The sequence below is a fragment of the Humulus lupulus genome, chromosome 3 (genome assembly GCF_963169125.1).
Source record: "Humulus lupulus chromosome 3, drHumLupu1.1, whole genome shotgun sequence".
In the NCBI taxonomy this organism is placed as follows: Eukaryota; Viridiplantae; Streptophyta; class Magnoliopsida; order Rosales; family Cannabaceae; genus Humulus; species Humulus lupulus.
This window is the reverse complement of record NC_084795.1, coordinates 45,254,495-45,269,779: the sequence shown is the minus strand read 5'-3', so window position 1 is coordinate 45,269,779 and position 15,285 is coordinate 45,254,495. Positions and strand designations below refer to the sequence as shown.

The 15,285-nt window shown below is 30.3% G+C and overlaps 2 protein-coding genes across 2 annotated transcripts; both read right to left on the bottom strand.

The window, feature by feature from the left end:
* Positions 1-579: 579 nt before the first annotated feature.
* On the bottom strand, positions 580-5,869 carry LOC133822620 (uncharacterized protein At4g15970-like). Its single transcript, XM_062255015.1, has 4 exons — positions 5,390-5,869; positions 2,999-3,364; positions 2,327-2,856; positions 580-812 (listed from the first exon to the last, which is right to left on the bottom strand). The coding sequence occupies exons 1-4, from the start codon at positions 5,606-5,608 to the stop codon at positions 794-796; spliced, it is 1,134 nt and encodes a 377-aa protein (XP_062110999.1). The 5' UTR covers positions 5,609-5,869; the 3' UTR covers positions 580-793.
* Positions 5,870-10,051: 4,182 nt separating this feature from the next.
* Positions 10,052-14,919, bottom strand: LOC133822619 (sucrose synthase 6-like). Its single transcript, XM_062255014.1, has 15 exons — positions 14,705-14,919; positions 14,274-14,406; positions 14,011-14,165; positions 13,718-13,910; positions 13,513-13,631; positions 13,170-13,386; positions 12,988-13,083; positions 12,714-12,887; positions 12,515-12,631; positions 12,263-12,429; positions 11,722-11,946; positions 11,075-11,641; positions 10,846-10,984; positions 10,641-10,753; positions 10,052-10,534 (listed from the first exon to the last, which is right to left on the bottom strand). The coding sequence occupies exons 1-15, from the start codon at positions 14,803-14,805 to the stop codon at positions 10,393-10,395; spliced, it is 2,658 nt and encodes an 885-aa protein (XP_062110998.1). The 5' UTR covers positions 14,806-14,919; the 3' UTR covers positions 10,052-10,392.
* Between the last annotated feature and the right edge of the window lie 366 nt (positions 14,920-15,285).

Genomic DNA, 15,285 nt, shown 5'->3' with positions numbered 1-15,285 from the left:
TTTAGGGAGGCAGTATGATGGATATTATAATTTTTTAACCCTATATTCATATTTTTTAAATTAAACAACAATAAAAATATAAAAAAAATAAAAATTGAGGGGGGGATTGAGCCTCTAAGAGTATCTTTAATGCAATAGCCACAAAAGTAACTTAGACTGACTTTTGTCTAATTAATGTCAATGTGACTACTAAAGATTTATATATTGTGAGAGATATTGAAAATGTTGTCACTGCCAACCAACGTTGCCTTTTATTTTCTTAGAAAAAAGCTATTATACTTTTATATTTTATATACTTTTGCTCTAAGCCACTATGTGGCTCCATTACCGTAGAAGAGAGCAAAGCATTTTCGAAAGAAAGAAAAAACACTATCCACTTTCACCCTTTTTTTTTAAAGGAATTTTCTCAATAATCTTCGTACCTTACTTAATTACCTAATAACACATTCAAATTAATATTGTGATTGTTTTATGAAAGAGGTTTGACTATTTAAAAGTTAAACAAAAACAAAATACAATGAAACCTTATATTGGTTTCTTATTTTTCAATCACAACTGTCCATTTAATGCACATCAATACCCACCAAAAAAAAATGTTCTTTGATGCTATATATTGAATTGTTATGAGTTACAATATTTTCAGTAAAATGAGAAAAAAAAAATGGTGGAGTTGGCTTCACAAAATGGAGTTTTGATTGATGGAGCTGCGGGAAAAAATATAATAGCAATAATAATTTACCTTTATCCAATAGGGATAATTTTTCAACTCCTGCTCCTTCGTTTACAGCTACTGCTAGTGTCGAAAGGAAGTACTTGATGATGACCCCACATGAAAATGAAAAAATTATCAAGTTCACAAAAGATATTGTAATTTATAGTGTTACTGATATTTTATTTTCTACATGAATATATAGAGGGCAATATTAGTGGACGTGTAGGGGTATCGCTATGTTTCCACACTTGAGAATTTATAATTTAATTTTTTTTTATGTAATGATATATATTGTAGTTATAATAAAAATTCCACCAATTTTCTAAAGATTTCGAATGGTTTACGATATTGAAATTAATATTTAAAAAGTTTATTTTACACGAGCATAAAATAAATCATACGTGCAACTGATTTTTTTAATCTTAATTTCGATACAATAAATTATTCAAAATTTTCTAAAAATTAGTGAAATGTCTCCTACAACTATAATGTACATTGTCATACAAAAAAAATTAGATTATAAACTTTCAACTTGGCGAAAAATAGCTACGGTCCTACAAGTAGGAACAATACTCATAACCCACATTTAAGAATTTTTTAATATATATTTATATTTATGGAATTTACTCATTTGGTACCATATGTTTTTACAAAATATTGTTTTGGTACTTTCTTTTTTCAATAATGTTCATATAGTACCATGTATTTTTAAATCATACATATTTTGTACCCTAGACTCAGATTTGATAAATAAAATTTTATCAATATAACTAAACTATCATAAGTTGTATATGTAATTAAATAATTAAAATTGAATTTACAACTCATATAATTGATAGTAGTTTGATTAAATTAGTAAAATTTTATTAATTAAATTTGAGTTTAGAGTACTAAATATGTACCAGTTCAAAATACAAGGTACCAAATTAATATTATTGTAAACACGGGTACTAAAATGACACTTTACAAAAACATATACCTACCCTTTTATTTATGTAATCAATTTGTGTGTGTAAATTTTCATACAAGAATATGAATATATATGCTAATGTTCGATTTCTTAACATCTAACCTAAAATTTATTAGGAGTGGACCAAGAATAGAATTATACTTTAACACCATATTTATCAATCCAATCTAAAAGATGAAAGTTCTAACTTATTAACTTTAACAAAATATTCTAAATATTTAATGTAATAAATCTTTAAAACTAATTAAAAATAAATATTTATTAATTATATTAATATAAATTCAAATATTATAAAATATTTAATACAAGACTACATATATAATAATTATATTAATATAAATTTAAATTCAAATCTTATAAAATATTATTATAATGATAATATATAATCCTAATTTTTTATTAATTATATTAATATGAATTTAAATATTATTATTATAATAATATTTTATAGAAAACTAGATATTTAATACTTATATTAATATAAATTTAAATAATTATAAAATATCATTATAACAATTATATATAATACATAATCTTAATTTTTATTAAAAAATTATGATGTATGTTTAAAAATGTTATAGTATTAAAATATTTGGTTTAATTTTTCATGTAATTATTTTATATATAACAATGATATTACGTACCTGCAATTGAGGGGAACAGACCAGGAGACATGTGTATGTGTAGTAGTAGTAGTAGTAGTAGTAGTTGATGAGTTGAGAGTTGATTGTTGTTGTTGTTGGGATGTGGTGTTGATATATCTTCTCCAATCATCAAGCAGCATGGTGAGATCATTGATCTTGTTTCGGAGACCCACACAGCAATTGGCGTGCATAGTACAAACCACGTCCAAATTTCTAAGAGGCTGACAAAACCCACCAATGTAAGCAGTGTCCAAAAACGCCATTTTGAGCCCAATTCTGTCGATGAAGGGATCGAACTTTATCTTGTTGAGAACATCTTGGTCGTGTAGCCCTGGATGAGCCCACCTCGAATGGTACCAAAACTTGTAAAACTCAATGGATCTTCGGTTCGATTTCACGTACGTAAATCCTCCGTTCGGATTGTTGTGTCGGTCGTACGGATTTCCTTTGTAGTAATCGCATGCGATTTGGAAATCTCCTTCTTTCAAAAACCTTTTGAATGGGTCTCGTAGCCACATTATGTCCGTGTCCTGCTCGATCATTAAAAACAATATTAATTGTAGTTAATTACATAATAATCAACAATATTAATGCATATATATATAGTATACGAGAAAAGATTATTACATGTCATAATAATTAATTAGGTAGGGCATATATATACATATATACCGTGAATACGAAGTTGTAGCCCAACTCAAGAACAAAACCAAGAAACTCAATCCGTCGCCACATCATTTCCAAGTAGTGTGGGGACATAAAGAAAGCCTCGTTTGTAAAATTGGCACCTTTCGTACGAAGCTGATAGCAATGAGGATGGGAAGCTATGCAACGACTGTATGCCTTGTCGTCTAAGCATATCACCACCAAGTGTTTCAGTAGTCCTTCTGTATTCTTCCCAACTTTGAAGCTCTTTATAAACAGATCGAATATTGAGTTTGGCTCTGCCCATGCATCGTTTAGTGTTGTCATTATTACCGTTTTGTCCTTCATTGTTGCATTTCTTAGAACTCCTTCTAATTCATCTTCATTCTCCAACTGATGATCACCATAATACTAAACTCATCACTATCTATATGAATATAATGAAATCTGCCCCTTAATTCGTTAAAATTTAAAGCTTTTTTAATTTCTTTATTAGCTAAAACAAAATTTCCCTTTTGCCTTAATTACTACTGGGATATCAAATGGTATGAGTTTTTTTTTTATCTATGTAATATTTGTATCATTTCATTTCGCTAATTGAACCAAACTAACACGGAAAAAAATAATAATAAGACAAGAAAAATAGAAAGCTTGACCAATAATCAAATACCAAATTACATGATATTCTGTTGCGTAATAAAACGAGCAATTTTGAATTCAAAAGCAAGAAAAAAAATGGACCAAAAAATTTTATAAATATATGTGTCTTACCAAAAAAAGAAAAAGAAAGGCATATTCAAGTAGTCCATAAAGGCATAAACACTACAGCCGCCAGCGTTCAATACTGAAAATATCAGCAGAAGAAAAGAAAAGCCAGTAGGGTACTTCTACTATATATTCAATAATTTATATATGAGTTTTAATTTACTTCTATGCCCTTTTTTTATTAATGCCACGTTGTGTCATAAAGTTGTGTTTTGGTACCTAATTAAGGAGGGTTACATGTGTATTATTGAAAGGGACATGCATTGTTAATATCTAAAATAACACATCTAAAAAAAATACTAATGGTAAAAAGCACCACACTAACATTACTATGAGATCACGTAAGAATTCTTGTATGCTCAACACCACAATTATCGTAGCAATATTTTTATTTTTCAGTTTGGGACATTATGACATGTCAATTTTTCATTCGTTTTTTCATTATTAATTAGTATCCTACCAACCAAAATTGGCTCTTGATAACTTGAACATAACTTTTGGGTTCCAAAATTAAATAAATAAATGACGAGAGAGATCTGTGTTGTGTGTAGTTAAATAATGCTACAATTAACTTCTTAAATAACTGTAATCAAATCAAAGTATATAAAGAAAGGGTCCAATTGTTTTTTCTTCTTTTAAGTCAACGGGACCACGGCGACAATCAATCAAATCAATTAATTAATTATTTGTACATAAAAATAAATAAATTACATGACATAATACTATCCATGGATTCCCATGGGTTTATCGATTGAATATTCGAATAATTATAAGGTTTTTAATAAATAAACAATATTTGTAGGTATAAGTATAAACCAAAGACTTGTTATAAAAATTCTTCCTTTTCGTTTCAAAATTTTTTACCAAAAATTATTATAATTAGTTTTTCAAAAAAATATAAAACCAAACAAACAAACAAACACAAAAGTTAGTACATATAAATTAAAACAGCTGGCTTAATAATTTTATAACGTGATTATGATCTGATACCCTCTAAAAAGATTCCTTCATCAAAAATGCTTTTTTTTTCATCAAACTTGTTGAGAGTAGCAAATGGCTATCCTAGTCCTACTGGCCATCATTGGAGAAAAATTCGCTCTCAATATATAAATATATATGTTAAAAATAAAATAAATAAAAACCTTTCCTTTTCCATGACAATTAACCCGTACTGGGTCGGCCATTAAATGAAACGTTTTATTGTGGACTCCACTGTTCATATTCTCTAATCTTAATAATAATTATAAAGATATATACCATGTCATATATGATGGGATTGAATATACACCTCCTCTAACTCGAAACATTAAAAAAAATAAAAAAAATTAATTACATACATTATTAAAATAAAAATCTTTATATCTCAATCCCTCAAATTATCTCTAATTAAGGTCATTTCTCCATGAAATTGAACTATAATATATTTAATGAAAAGTCAAACAAAGCACTCGTAATAAACTTATCAAAAGAAGATCGAACGATCGATAATCGATGCAACACATCTCATAGATCAAAAGTGGATAAATACAGAAACTAAATTCTGAAGAAAACAAACAACATATAACCGAAACTTTTTCCTGATTCTGATTGATATATATATATATTCCTCAACCGTGGAAAATATAGACTGAAGAAGAAGAAGAAGAGACTAACCAGAGAAGAGGAATTGGAGGGCGTAAATGGATAAAAGGAAGCTGGGAGAAATTGGTAAGGGCCTATGGAAGCGTAAAGAACGTAACAGCCCAAAGCCACTGCTGCAAACAACGCTGTTCTTCTCAAAATCTTCTGCGCCACCGCCGAGCTTGACGACGATGAACCATTACTACTACTGTTCTGATCTTCGCTCACTGCGGATACAATTTTATTGCTCATTTTCTTTTTTCGCTACTCTTTTTTTTTTCTTTTTCTTTTTTTCTAGTTTTTCTCTCTTCTGCTTATTTTCTCTCTCCTCTCTCTCTCTCTCTCTCTCGACTCTTATTCTCCTCTTCTCTATTGTTGTTTTTATTGTTTTCTTCTTCTTCTAATGAAATTAAAGAATCCTAGATTTAAAAATAAATTAATATTTTAACTGGAATTTTAATTAATGGCCAGTCAGTTATGTCTGTAGAAAGAGAGAGGGAAGAATGAGACAAAATTGATGAGCAAGTTGCACAACATACTATCAAATAAAAATAATTATGATACTTATGTTCCCTTTCGAAAAAGAAAAAATAATTATGCTCTCTCTTGTTGAACTAATCGGAAGAGAAATGAATCATTTATGAAGAGTGAGAATCATAACGTTAAAAGCTCCAAACTCATTTATATTATAATATTAATTGATAGTTCTTCCGTTTCTTGTTGTTGCACGATTAACTTACCACCCAAAAACATAATAATAATAATAATAAAGAAACTTTATTCGCTTTATTTATTATTTATTAATTATTATGATTATATTATATTGATGGCTGGGTGTTAAAAGACGGCTTTTTCATTGGAGGAGTACTAGTTTGAACAAGAATTGTATAGGAAAGGACATATTGGTCAATATGAAAGTTTCTTCTTTCACCTTTAATGGGAGTACAAGCATTAATTAATTTGGTTTGAAATTAGACTTTTCTAATTTCAAATTTTTATAATTATCACAAAATTGCTGGAAAAAAAATTATGATATATATAAGAATTTAAAAAATTAAGTTTCGGAAAAAAAAAATTAAACAAAATAGAGGATTCAATCTATGGATGAAAAAAATTTTAACCAAGACAGAGTCCGACAGAAATTTTCTGCTTAAACAGGGAATGAAGATCATTTTTTATCTGCGAATGTTAAATAAGGTGAGGATAGGTATAGCACTCTCCGCCCCTGTCCCAACAGAGTCCCGTTTAATTTTTTTATTTTATAATACTTTTTATTTACTTTACATGTTTTTTGATGTGATTTTGTAGTCTATTAATAACTTTTAAATAATTTTAATTATATTTTGCACAATATTTAAAACTTTGAACTATTAATATAATGTAATACATATTAATTTCATATAGTTTTTTATTTTATTTTTTTAAATAAATGAATACTAGAGATTTATCGCCCCAAGAAGGATTTCTCCTTCCACTCTTGACAAGGGATATGTATATATGAAAGCAGAGATGGAATTAAAATGATTAATGGGAACAGGGATGGGCCCCGCCAATTATCTGCTTCGCTTACATCCCTAAGTCAGTCTCATTTAACTATTTTTATGAGAATCTCTTAAATATATATAAATAAAATTAAAAAAAAAATAAGATCAATCATCGTTTCGATTTTAGATCCAGTTATTTGATTATGGCTGGTTATTTTCTCGTATTCTAACAGCCATAGTTGTAGTAAATCCACTTCTTCAATTTGAAATTAAATATGAGAAATTACGTAATCTAAAAATGATTTATTTTCTTAAATATGAGAAATTACGTAATCTAAAAATGACTTTTTTTATAAATAAAAAATATCTGAAATATACAACGCAGCAAAGCTTGATTGGTTGTGATTTTAAATTTATTATTTTTTTAGAAAATATAAATCTGAATCCATAATTTGGATTTAATAAATGAAATGTGTTTCTAGAAATGATTGGTTAACTTTCTTTTTATTTTATTTTTAGTTTTAAAAAATGAGTGTAATTGGTTGCGAAACTTAAATCATGACAAAATGAATTTTTATTCTAGATGACTTCAGTCTAATAATCAGAAGAAAACTTTGTGGAATCCAAAAGAAACTTTCTTAGCATTCGATTTTTCAGCTACTTCCAAGAAAGAACATGAATACTCAACACCAAACATTGACACTTTAGACCCAATTGACACTTTTTTGTATATTGAATAAACAATGATTATGGAAGACTTTCCTTCTTTTTTTTTTTAAGGGGAGAAGACTTTTCATTTGCTAGGTTCTGTTACTGTGTTCAGTCTCTAATGTAAAATGTATTTAGTTATAGGCAAATTTTTTAGTCCCTCACGTGACTTAGTCTAACAAGTGGGATCCAAAATAATTGTCAAGTGTCAAGTTATTAAATTTTTTGGTGTTTTTATTATTAAAGCTTTATACCTGATGAGCCGGTTATGTAAACCGGTTGTGAAAAAATATGTTAGCATGGTCTAAAAAGTATGGCCAAAATAGTAATTTGCAGTAAAAAAAAGTCTACAGTGGAGGGCAATAAAGTAAAATTAGTATTGTGTTCAAACATATTTACGATATTGGGAAAGTAATATTTTGAGGTCAGTTAGTAATTTTTAAATGAGTAGAGAAAAATAACGTTGTATCTAAAAGTAATGAATTTCCCAGTAACTTATTTGTGCATAAGTAATCTTTTTATGTGGGTAAGTAATATTCAATAGAATGGTTAGTAATAACATAATAGCTGAAAGTAAAAAAAATTGAAAGTAATTATTGTTGGTTTTTTTGCGAGTAACAAATGAATTGTCTTAGTAATATTTCAATTTTGTTTGACTTGTTTAATGGTTAGAAGCATGAATTACCATTGATTATATAGCTTTAGGTTGTATAGTTAATTTAGAATGAATTTTGGCCATTATATGGTATTTGGTATGTAAGACTTTCCCTTTGCATAAGTAATTTTATAATCCCCTGATATGTAACACAATTAAAGTACAAAGTAAGAGTATAATAATAATAATAATAATACTACTAAATGTATCATATTTAAGTTAAATAATTATATGGTTGCTCGATTAGGAGTCGCTACTTCTTTAAAAAAAAGTGTGATTAAAATATTTCTGTCATAAATGGAGAATAAAAATTTATTGGTACAAATATTGCAAAATAAGATTTTATTATCTTTATTGTATTAATGAACCGAAGGGCTAGCCTTTTGTTCTTTTATTCATATATCTATTTACTAGGTCTTATTTCGTTTTTCTATTTTCTATTTTAATTTCTAGTATCTATTTAAGGTTATTAATGTTGATTTGTTTTCTTAATGTTTTTATTGTGTAGGTTGTTTCTCAATTATTCAAGTAGAATGTGCCGCGTTGACTTGACTTCTAATTTTGGGATTTTCACTGCATGTTGTCGAGACAAATTGTTTAGCACTAGTGTCTGCTTACACTAAGTGACATACATTTTACAATGATTTTGCGTCCTTGTTATAGGATATAGCAAGTATATTATTCAGATTTCCAGGATTGTTCCTAATTCATGTTTGTTGTTTGATCAATGTGTCGGCTCATGAATTAGTTAAGCATGCTTTTAAAATAGATAGACAACTTATTTGGATAGATGTTATCCTGACTTTGTTCAGGATTTTTAATCATTTTAAGTTGTATTTACATTATATTTTTTTCAAGGAAGTTTTCATTGCCACCAAAAAAAAAACCCATTAGTCATAATTCTTAACTTTAAATATTAAAACTTGAAAAGCTTATCCTTTAACAATTAATATATCATTGAGCAATATTTTTCTATTATAATATTATATTCAACTCAATAAAAGATTGTATTAAATTTATTTGAATCCAAACTAATACATTATAAAATATACAAACCCATGATTATTCGATCTAAATGGGGCAGAGAAAAACTGTTCATATTAGATAAATGACTAGGGTGGGAAATAAGTGCTCTGCATATATACGGATATAGTGTAGGTACAATATTATCATAATCTAACTCATACTTGCCCCTATTTATAATAATTACTTTATTTTTATATATATATATTATATATCTATAATTTTTTTATTTGTATATTATTAAATATAAAATAATATTTCTAAAAATATTAATAGAAAGTAAAAGAATTTTTTGAAGTTAATAATTTTTTAATCTATAATACTTTATAATTAGTATTAATAGATTTTAAGCTTGATACTATTTAAGATATTATTTTATTTTCGTATCTAAATTAGAAAAATATAAATTAAATTGTTTATTTTTTTCATTTATTTTAAAAAAATTATTTCTATTTTGTTTTTCAATAGATATAGGTAACCAAGGTTATTTTTCATTATTTGTTGATTAACACACGCATTGTCCCTAACGGTTAATTGGGAGGGCAGGATTATATAATTAACCTAGAGATGGGAATGGTAATTGAAAACCGCATCATTGCTATTCCTAAATAGTAAGAGCCAAATTATAGATATAGATTAAACCAATTCTTTGAAATTGTACCAAGTTGTCAAAACTTTTTTTTTTTTTTAAATCTCACTTTAATTTTACTTTATTTTTCAAATTTTGATTAAATGTAACTAATAACCCTTTAATTTTTTTAAAACTATCTCATGTTGTGTCCCACAACTAAAATTGAAAAAACACATAATTTGGAACAAATAATATGACAAGAGAGAAAGAAGTTCACTTGATTGTAATTGAGTATATATGAAAGTCTTATAATACATCGATGTACATATAATACATTTCAATTATTGAAAACCTAAGAACAAGAACACAAATGTACAAACGTAGTATTTGAAGATTACATGAAAGTTAATCTTGAAACAATGTCATCTTTTCAATTAGTGTGATATGACCACCGGTGAATTATTTGAGCATAAATGGCACTAAAAGCCGCCAGAAAATCTCTTCTGCTGCCTCTTTATTGTGTTTGATTTTGATCAATAAAAAAATGGAGCAATAATATATGCATATGATTAAGATGGTGATTGAGTTGGCCTAATCATTCTGCATGAGGCTTATTAAACACCTTCTTGAGCATGTAATATATCATTACCGCAGAGCCAACCATAAAGCACCACCAACGGTTCCAAATACCACAGACACCGCTGAATTGTTCGCCACCAGGCTGCTCCTCTGGTGCGCTGAAAAGTACCATGTCACGCAACACAATAAAACCCTTTTTTTGTTAGTTGAATGCATAGTAAGATTTCTAAGAAAAAAAAAAAGGAAAAGAGTTAGTATCCATGCCTCGGCGCCACTGGAGTTATTCCGGTTGTAGAAGTCACAGCTGGTGTTGGTTGTTCAGGCTCTTCATGGCTTGGCGGTAGAGGCTCTTCAAATGGGATTTGAATATTCTTAACCTAAAACAGTCATAGAGATTATGTTAGTACTAATTTTCACTTGTGTTTGCTTATGTACAAGTACTTTAAAATGTTCAAAATCTTCTACTTACTAAATTCCTGAATTGAAGGCTATAGAGCATGTGAATGTATCTTTGCTTAGCTAGCTTCTGTTCTTTACTCATTTTCCTCCAAAATCCATAGGTGGCTCCCATGTTCAACAATTTGTTGGCATAAATTTTCCATGTATAGCTTGAAAAAACACCAAACACAAACAAAAAGTAATCAGTACTAGTAACTACATAATCAAATTAGTATAGAATCAAAGTTTGTTTTTTTTACCATTCATTTATCCTCTGAAGACCAGCCACTGACACATTGTTCCAATAATCAGATTCCGCCTTGCACTTTTCAAAAAATTCAGCAATCTTGTTACTAGATTCAGTTCCATTGTTGGGGTCAATATGAAATCCTGAGACACCATCAACAATAATCTCAGCAGGGCCGCCTTGATTCGTTGCGAAAGTTGGCAATCCACAGTTCATGGCCTCAATGACAGTTAGACCAAATGCTTCATAGAGAGCAGGCTGCACAAAAGCACCCTTAGTATCCGCAATATAGCGGTACAGCTCCGAGTTTCTGTACCTATCTGTTTGTGCAGCAATCCATCTAATCTGGCCCTTGAGTTGATACTGCTCTATCAAAGAATGCATCTTCTTTATCTCAGCAATTTCTTCTCTGTCTTTTGATTTTGATGGATCAAAGAACCCTGCCACAACCACCAGATTCACTAAATCTCTCAGCTTCTTGCTCTTTCCATACCACTCAGTCAGACCACTTATGTTCTTGACTGTGTCAAGTCTTGCCATGGAAAAGATTATTGGTTTCTTCTTGTCTGCCAAGTATCCTCTGTTTCAAAACACATCAAACACTTTTGGTGTCATTTTTGAAAAAACGATGAATGAGAATAGAAGAAGCAAGTGACTTACAAATGCTCATTGCTATCCTCCTTGTTGAAAAGCAACTCTTCAATGGCAGGTTTGAAGGTAGTAAAACGCTTTTGTTTCTCTGTGTGGGGAAAGTAGACAGTTTGGTCAGCTCCAGGAGCAGCAATGTTGAATTTGGGCTCGAAGACATTGATGCCAGAGACTACTCGGCAAAGTCCAGGCATGGTAAACACTGTGTGGCTTTCATACTGTCCAGGCCGGCTCTTGCTGTAGAAAACAACAGTTTTAGGTACTATTATTATTAATTGTATTAGTTTAGCTACCTAAGCTGTGAAGTTAGTTACAATAGTTTTGTTAGTTAGACTTTCAACTAAATATGTTGTTCTTCGAGTTAGTAATACAGTTAGTATTGGTTCTAGCCTTTGTAATCATAAGTTCTAATTCTCAATATATGAACTTCCTCATTCAATCCTCTCTATTGTTTTTGTCTGTTTTTGTCCAACACTGATACTTAAGGTAGAATTCAGCCAATATGTTTAGTTTGGCCTCTTAAAAGGGACTAACTTTCCCAAACTTAACTAACCTTCCTGCAATTTCTTGGTATGTACTTGTTATGATGAAATCAGTTGAGTTCATTGAGATCATATCAGCTGTGAACTGACATGAAAAATGGTACTTGGGATCCAATTCCTTCCATTTCGCATCTGAATCTTCGTACTTGGTTTTCTCTAGAGCATGAGCAATAGTTCCCTAAAATGAAATTACAATGAATGAGAAGAACTGATATAACCTTCTAGCACTGTCAAAGCTAGCCAAGTAAGTAGCTGTAAAGAACCTGAGTTATTCCTAGTTTGTTGGCCATCAAAGATGCAACCAGATTTCCATCTGTGTAGTTTCCTATTATGAGGTCTGGTTTTCCATCCATGAGTTGAAGAACCTTTGCAGTTGCATCCTAGGGGAGGATCATCACAAGTCAAACAGAAGTATACAAAAGAAAACTTCTCAAACAAAACTTGATAAAGAGCTTCAATTACCTGAGAAAACCTCTCAAGGTAAGGGTAGATGTCGAATCGCGAAACCCATTGGCGAAGAACTCCTTGCTCTGTCCTGAATGGGACTCTAACTATATGGCTGTGCTTGGTGTTGATAATAGGCTCCATCTCTTGGTTGCACTTTGTCCCTTTAGCATCTGGTATCAGCCTTGTAACCTGTTTTGTTTTTTTAAGCACAAAACAACATTATATAGTAACATAACATCTCACGATTTGGAAAGGTTTGCAAATTTTGATCCATTTTGCTATTACTCACGACAATAATTCTAGGCTTAAACACAAGGCCTTGTTGCTTGATTCTGAGTAAAATCTCTTCTTCCAGGGCTCTCACTTGGTCAAGAATGTACACCACCTAGAAAATATGATCAAAATCATTCAGTGCCAAGATGATGATGATGATAATGTATTTATATAATTAAGGCTTGTATTTTTATGAACCTGGCCACCGGTATCAGGCAATCCAAGGACATCAGACTGGCCAAAGTAACCATGAGGAGAAAAGATGACAATGTTGAAAATGGCTGGTAGCCTGGTGAATATCAACTCCAAGTTTTTTGGATCTGGTGCTTGGAGTACCTCAGAAACTGTCTTCATTGTCTCTCTAACTCTCTCTGCTGTGTCTCCCCATCCCTTCTCAAATCCCAACTCTTTCAACCTGACCATGGTATCACAAACTCAAATCATCACCTCAAGAAAACAAAGCCATATATATGGAAGATAGCAGTAATGATGCTGATGATGATTGATAATACACAAGTATATAAGTTGTGAAAATGGTCACCTCAGCTCAAAATTGTGATATGGCGTGTTCTTTGGGAGTGTGGAGACGAAACTTTCACCAACAATCAAGGCACCTTGAAGACATTCAACTGTGTCCAGTGTCTCATCGATCATCAGCTTCTGCTTGTTTTTGAGCCAAAGAAATTAGAATCTCAGTAGTAATATAGTGGTAGTGTGTGTTTGTATGTATGTGTGTATATATATACCTCTCCTCGATGAGTGAGAGATTGTAAGTAATCAACCAAGTGCTTTGCATTGCCAGTGAAGCCACTGAGGCTTGTGGACATGTGCTTTGAGATGAAGCTGACTCCATCTCCAATGGAAGAAGGAAGAGTTGCGCGAGGACTTAAGAAATCTATTCCTCCAAAATCTATTTCTACGGCATTTTCATCATTGGCCCTGCATGCATGCACATACATACTCTCACCAGATCAAATTATTGATAAAGAAAACACAAGTTAATTGTTATTATTATATAATGGAAAATCATCATCATTACCAGTCCTCGTCGAAAATCAACTCTTTGTACTTCAAGAACTCCGATGCAGAAATTCCATCTACAGTGAGATCATCAGCATTGATCTTCACATATTCCCAGTAACCAGGATTCGGTCTTATGGCCATAGCAACAGAAGGTGGCACCACAGCTGCCTCCTGCAAAAAAAAATTTTAAAAAATCATATTTTACGTAAAAATGAAAGAAAAAAAAAAGAGTTGATATTCATTTTCATAAATATAAATAGATAAGTAAAAATTGAATACTTGGGTAGAAGTGAGGATGTAGCCAAGCAAGCCTTCCAGAACTTTGCTCCTTTCTTGGACGTCTGGTATAGATTGGTCCACCTCTCCCATAATATTTTGTGCTTTCATTAACCTTTTCCCTTGTGCAACAAACCTTTTTTCAAAAATAAAAAATAAAAGTTAAAGCATTATTGCATGAACTCTTACATATCTTATCACGTACTTTACCAACTATTATGGTACGTTTGATATTTTGTTTTGTATAAAAATGAGTACTTTGTCAAAATATTATGTACTGAAAATGAGCAACAACATGACCATGTTACAGGCCACCAACTAGTTGAAAAATGTCGCATCAGCCATTGACAGCCGCTTAAGTGAGATGTTAATTATTTTTTATATATTATAAGCAATATTATTATGGATGAAAAATTATAGTAAAAATAAAGAACCTGGTAAAACATTTCTTCATATAATAACGGCTCTGCTTCATAGCATCAGGCATGCTATCAGCGATGGTATCAGACCTCTTAAAGGAAGGAGTGGAAGCCATTATAATTTATGTAAAAAGGGAGAAAAGTTGAATAAATCCACAAAAAGCTATAGCCTAGCTTTGTGGGGTTTGGTTTTGGTTTTTGTTTATTTGGCTGTGTTTATAATTAAAATGAAAGGTGTATTTATAAGAGAGAAGGAAAGATGTTGAATGAGGTAGCAGCTAGACATATGATGAAAGGTAAAAGAAAGAACATTCTTTAATGTGATGTGTGGGGAAAGAAAGATTGTAAGGAAAATAAGGAATGATATGAATGGTGTACTTGTAAGTAACCAAATCAGATTTGTCTCTTCTTTTCTTTTGTATATATAGTTAAAAATTAAAATCAGCATAATTTCATTATCAAAGTGTAGGGAAAGAATTTGAAGGTATTATTATTATTATCACAAAACGTGGTCCTTTGCTCTCATCTTATTTTTATTCTTTACTTTATTCCTTCTCAATACAAACAGATACATACATATTATAAAAGCCTCTTTT

Coding starts and splice junctions, on each gene's coding strand:
- LOC133822620 (XM_062255015.1), bottom strand. CDS start 5,608: ATGAGCAATAAAATTGTATCCGCAGTGAGCGAAGATCAGAACAGTAGT. Junction 3,365..5,389: donor CCTCCAATTCCTCTTCTCTG/GTTAGTCTCTTC, acceptor GGTGATCATCAG/TTGGAGAATGAAGATGAATT. Junction 2,857..2,998: donor GCTACAACTTCGTATTCACG/GTATATATGTAT, acceptor ATGATCGAGCAG/GACACGGACATAATGTGGCT.
- LOC133822619 (XM_062255014.1), bottom strand. CDS start 14,805: ATGGCTTCCACTCCTTCCTTTAAGAGGTCTGATACCATCGCTGATAGC. Junction 12,632..12,713: donor ACCTTGAGAGGTTTTCTCAG/GTAATTGAAGCT, acceptor ATCCTCCCCTAG/GATGCAACTGCAAAGGTTCT. Junction 11,947..12,262: donor TACCAAGAAATTGCAGGAAG/GTTAGTTAAGTT, acceptor TGTTTTCTACAG/CAAGAGCCGGCCTGGACAGT.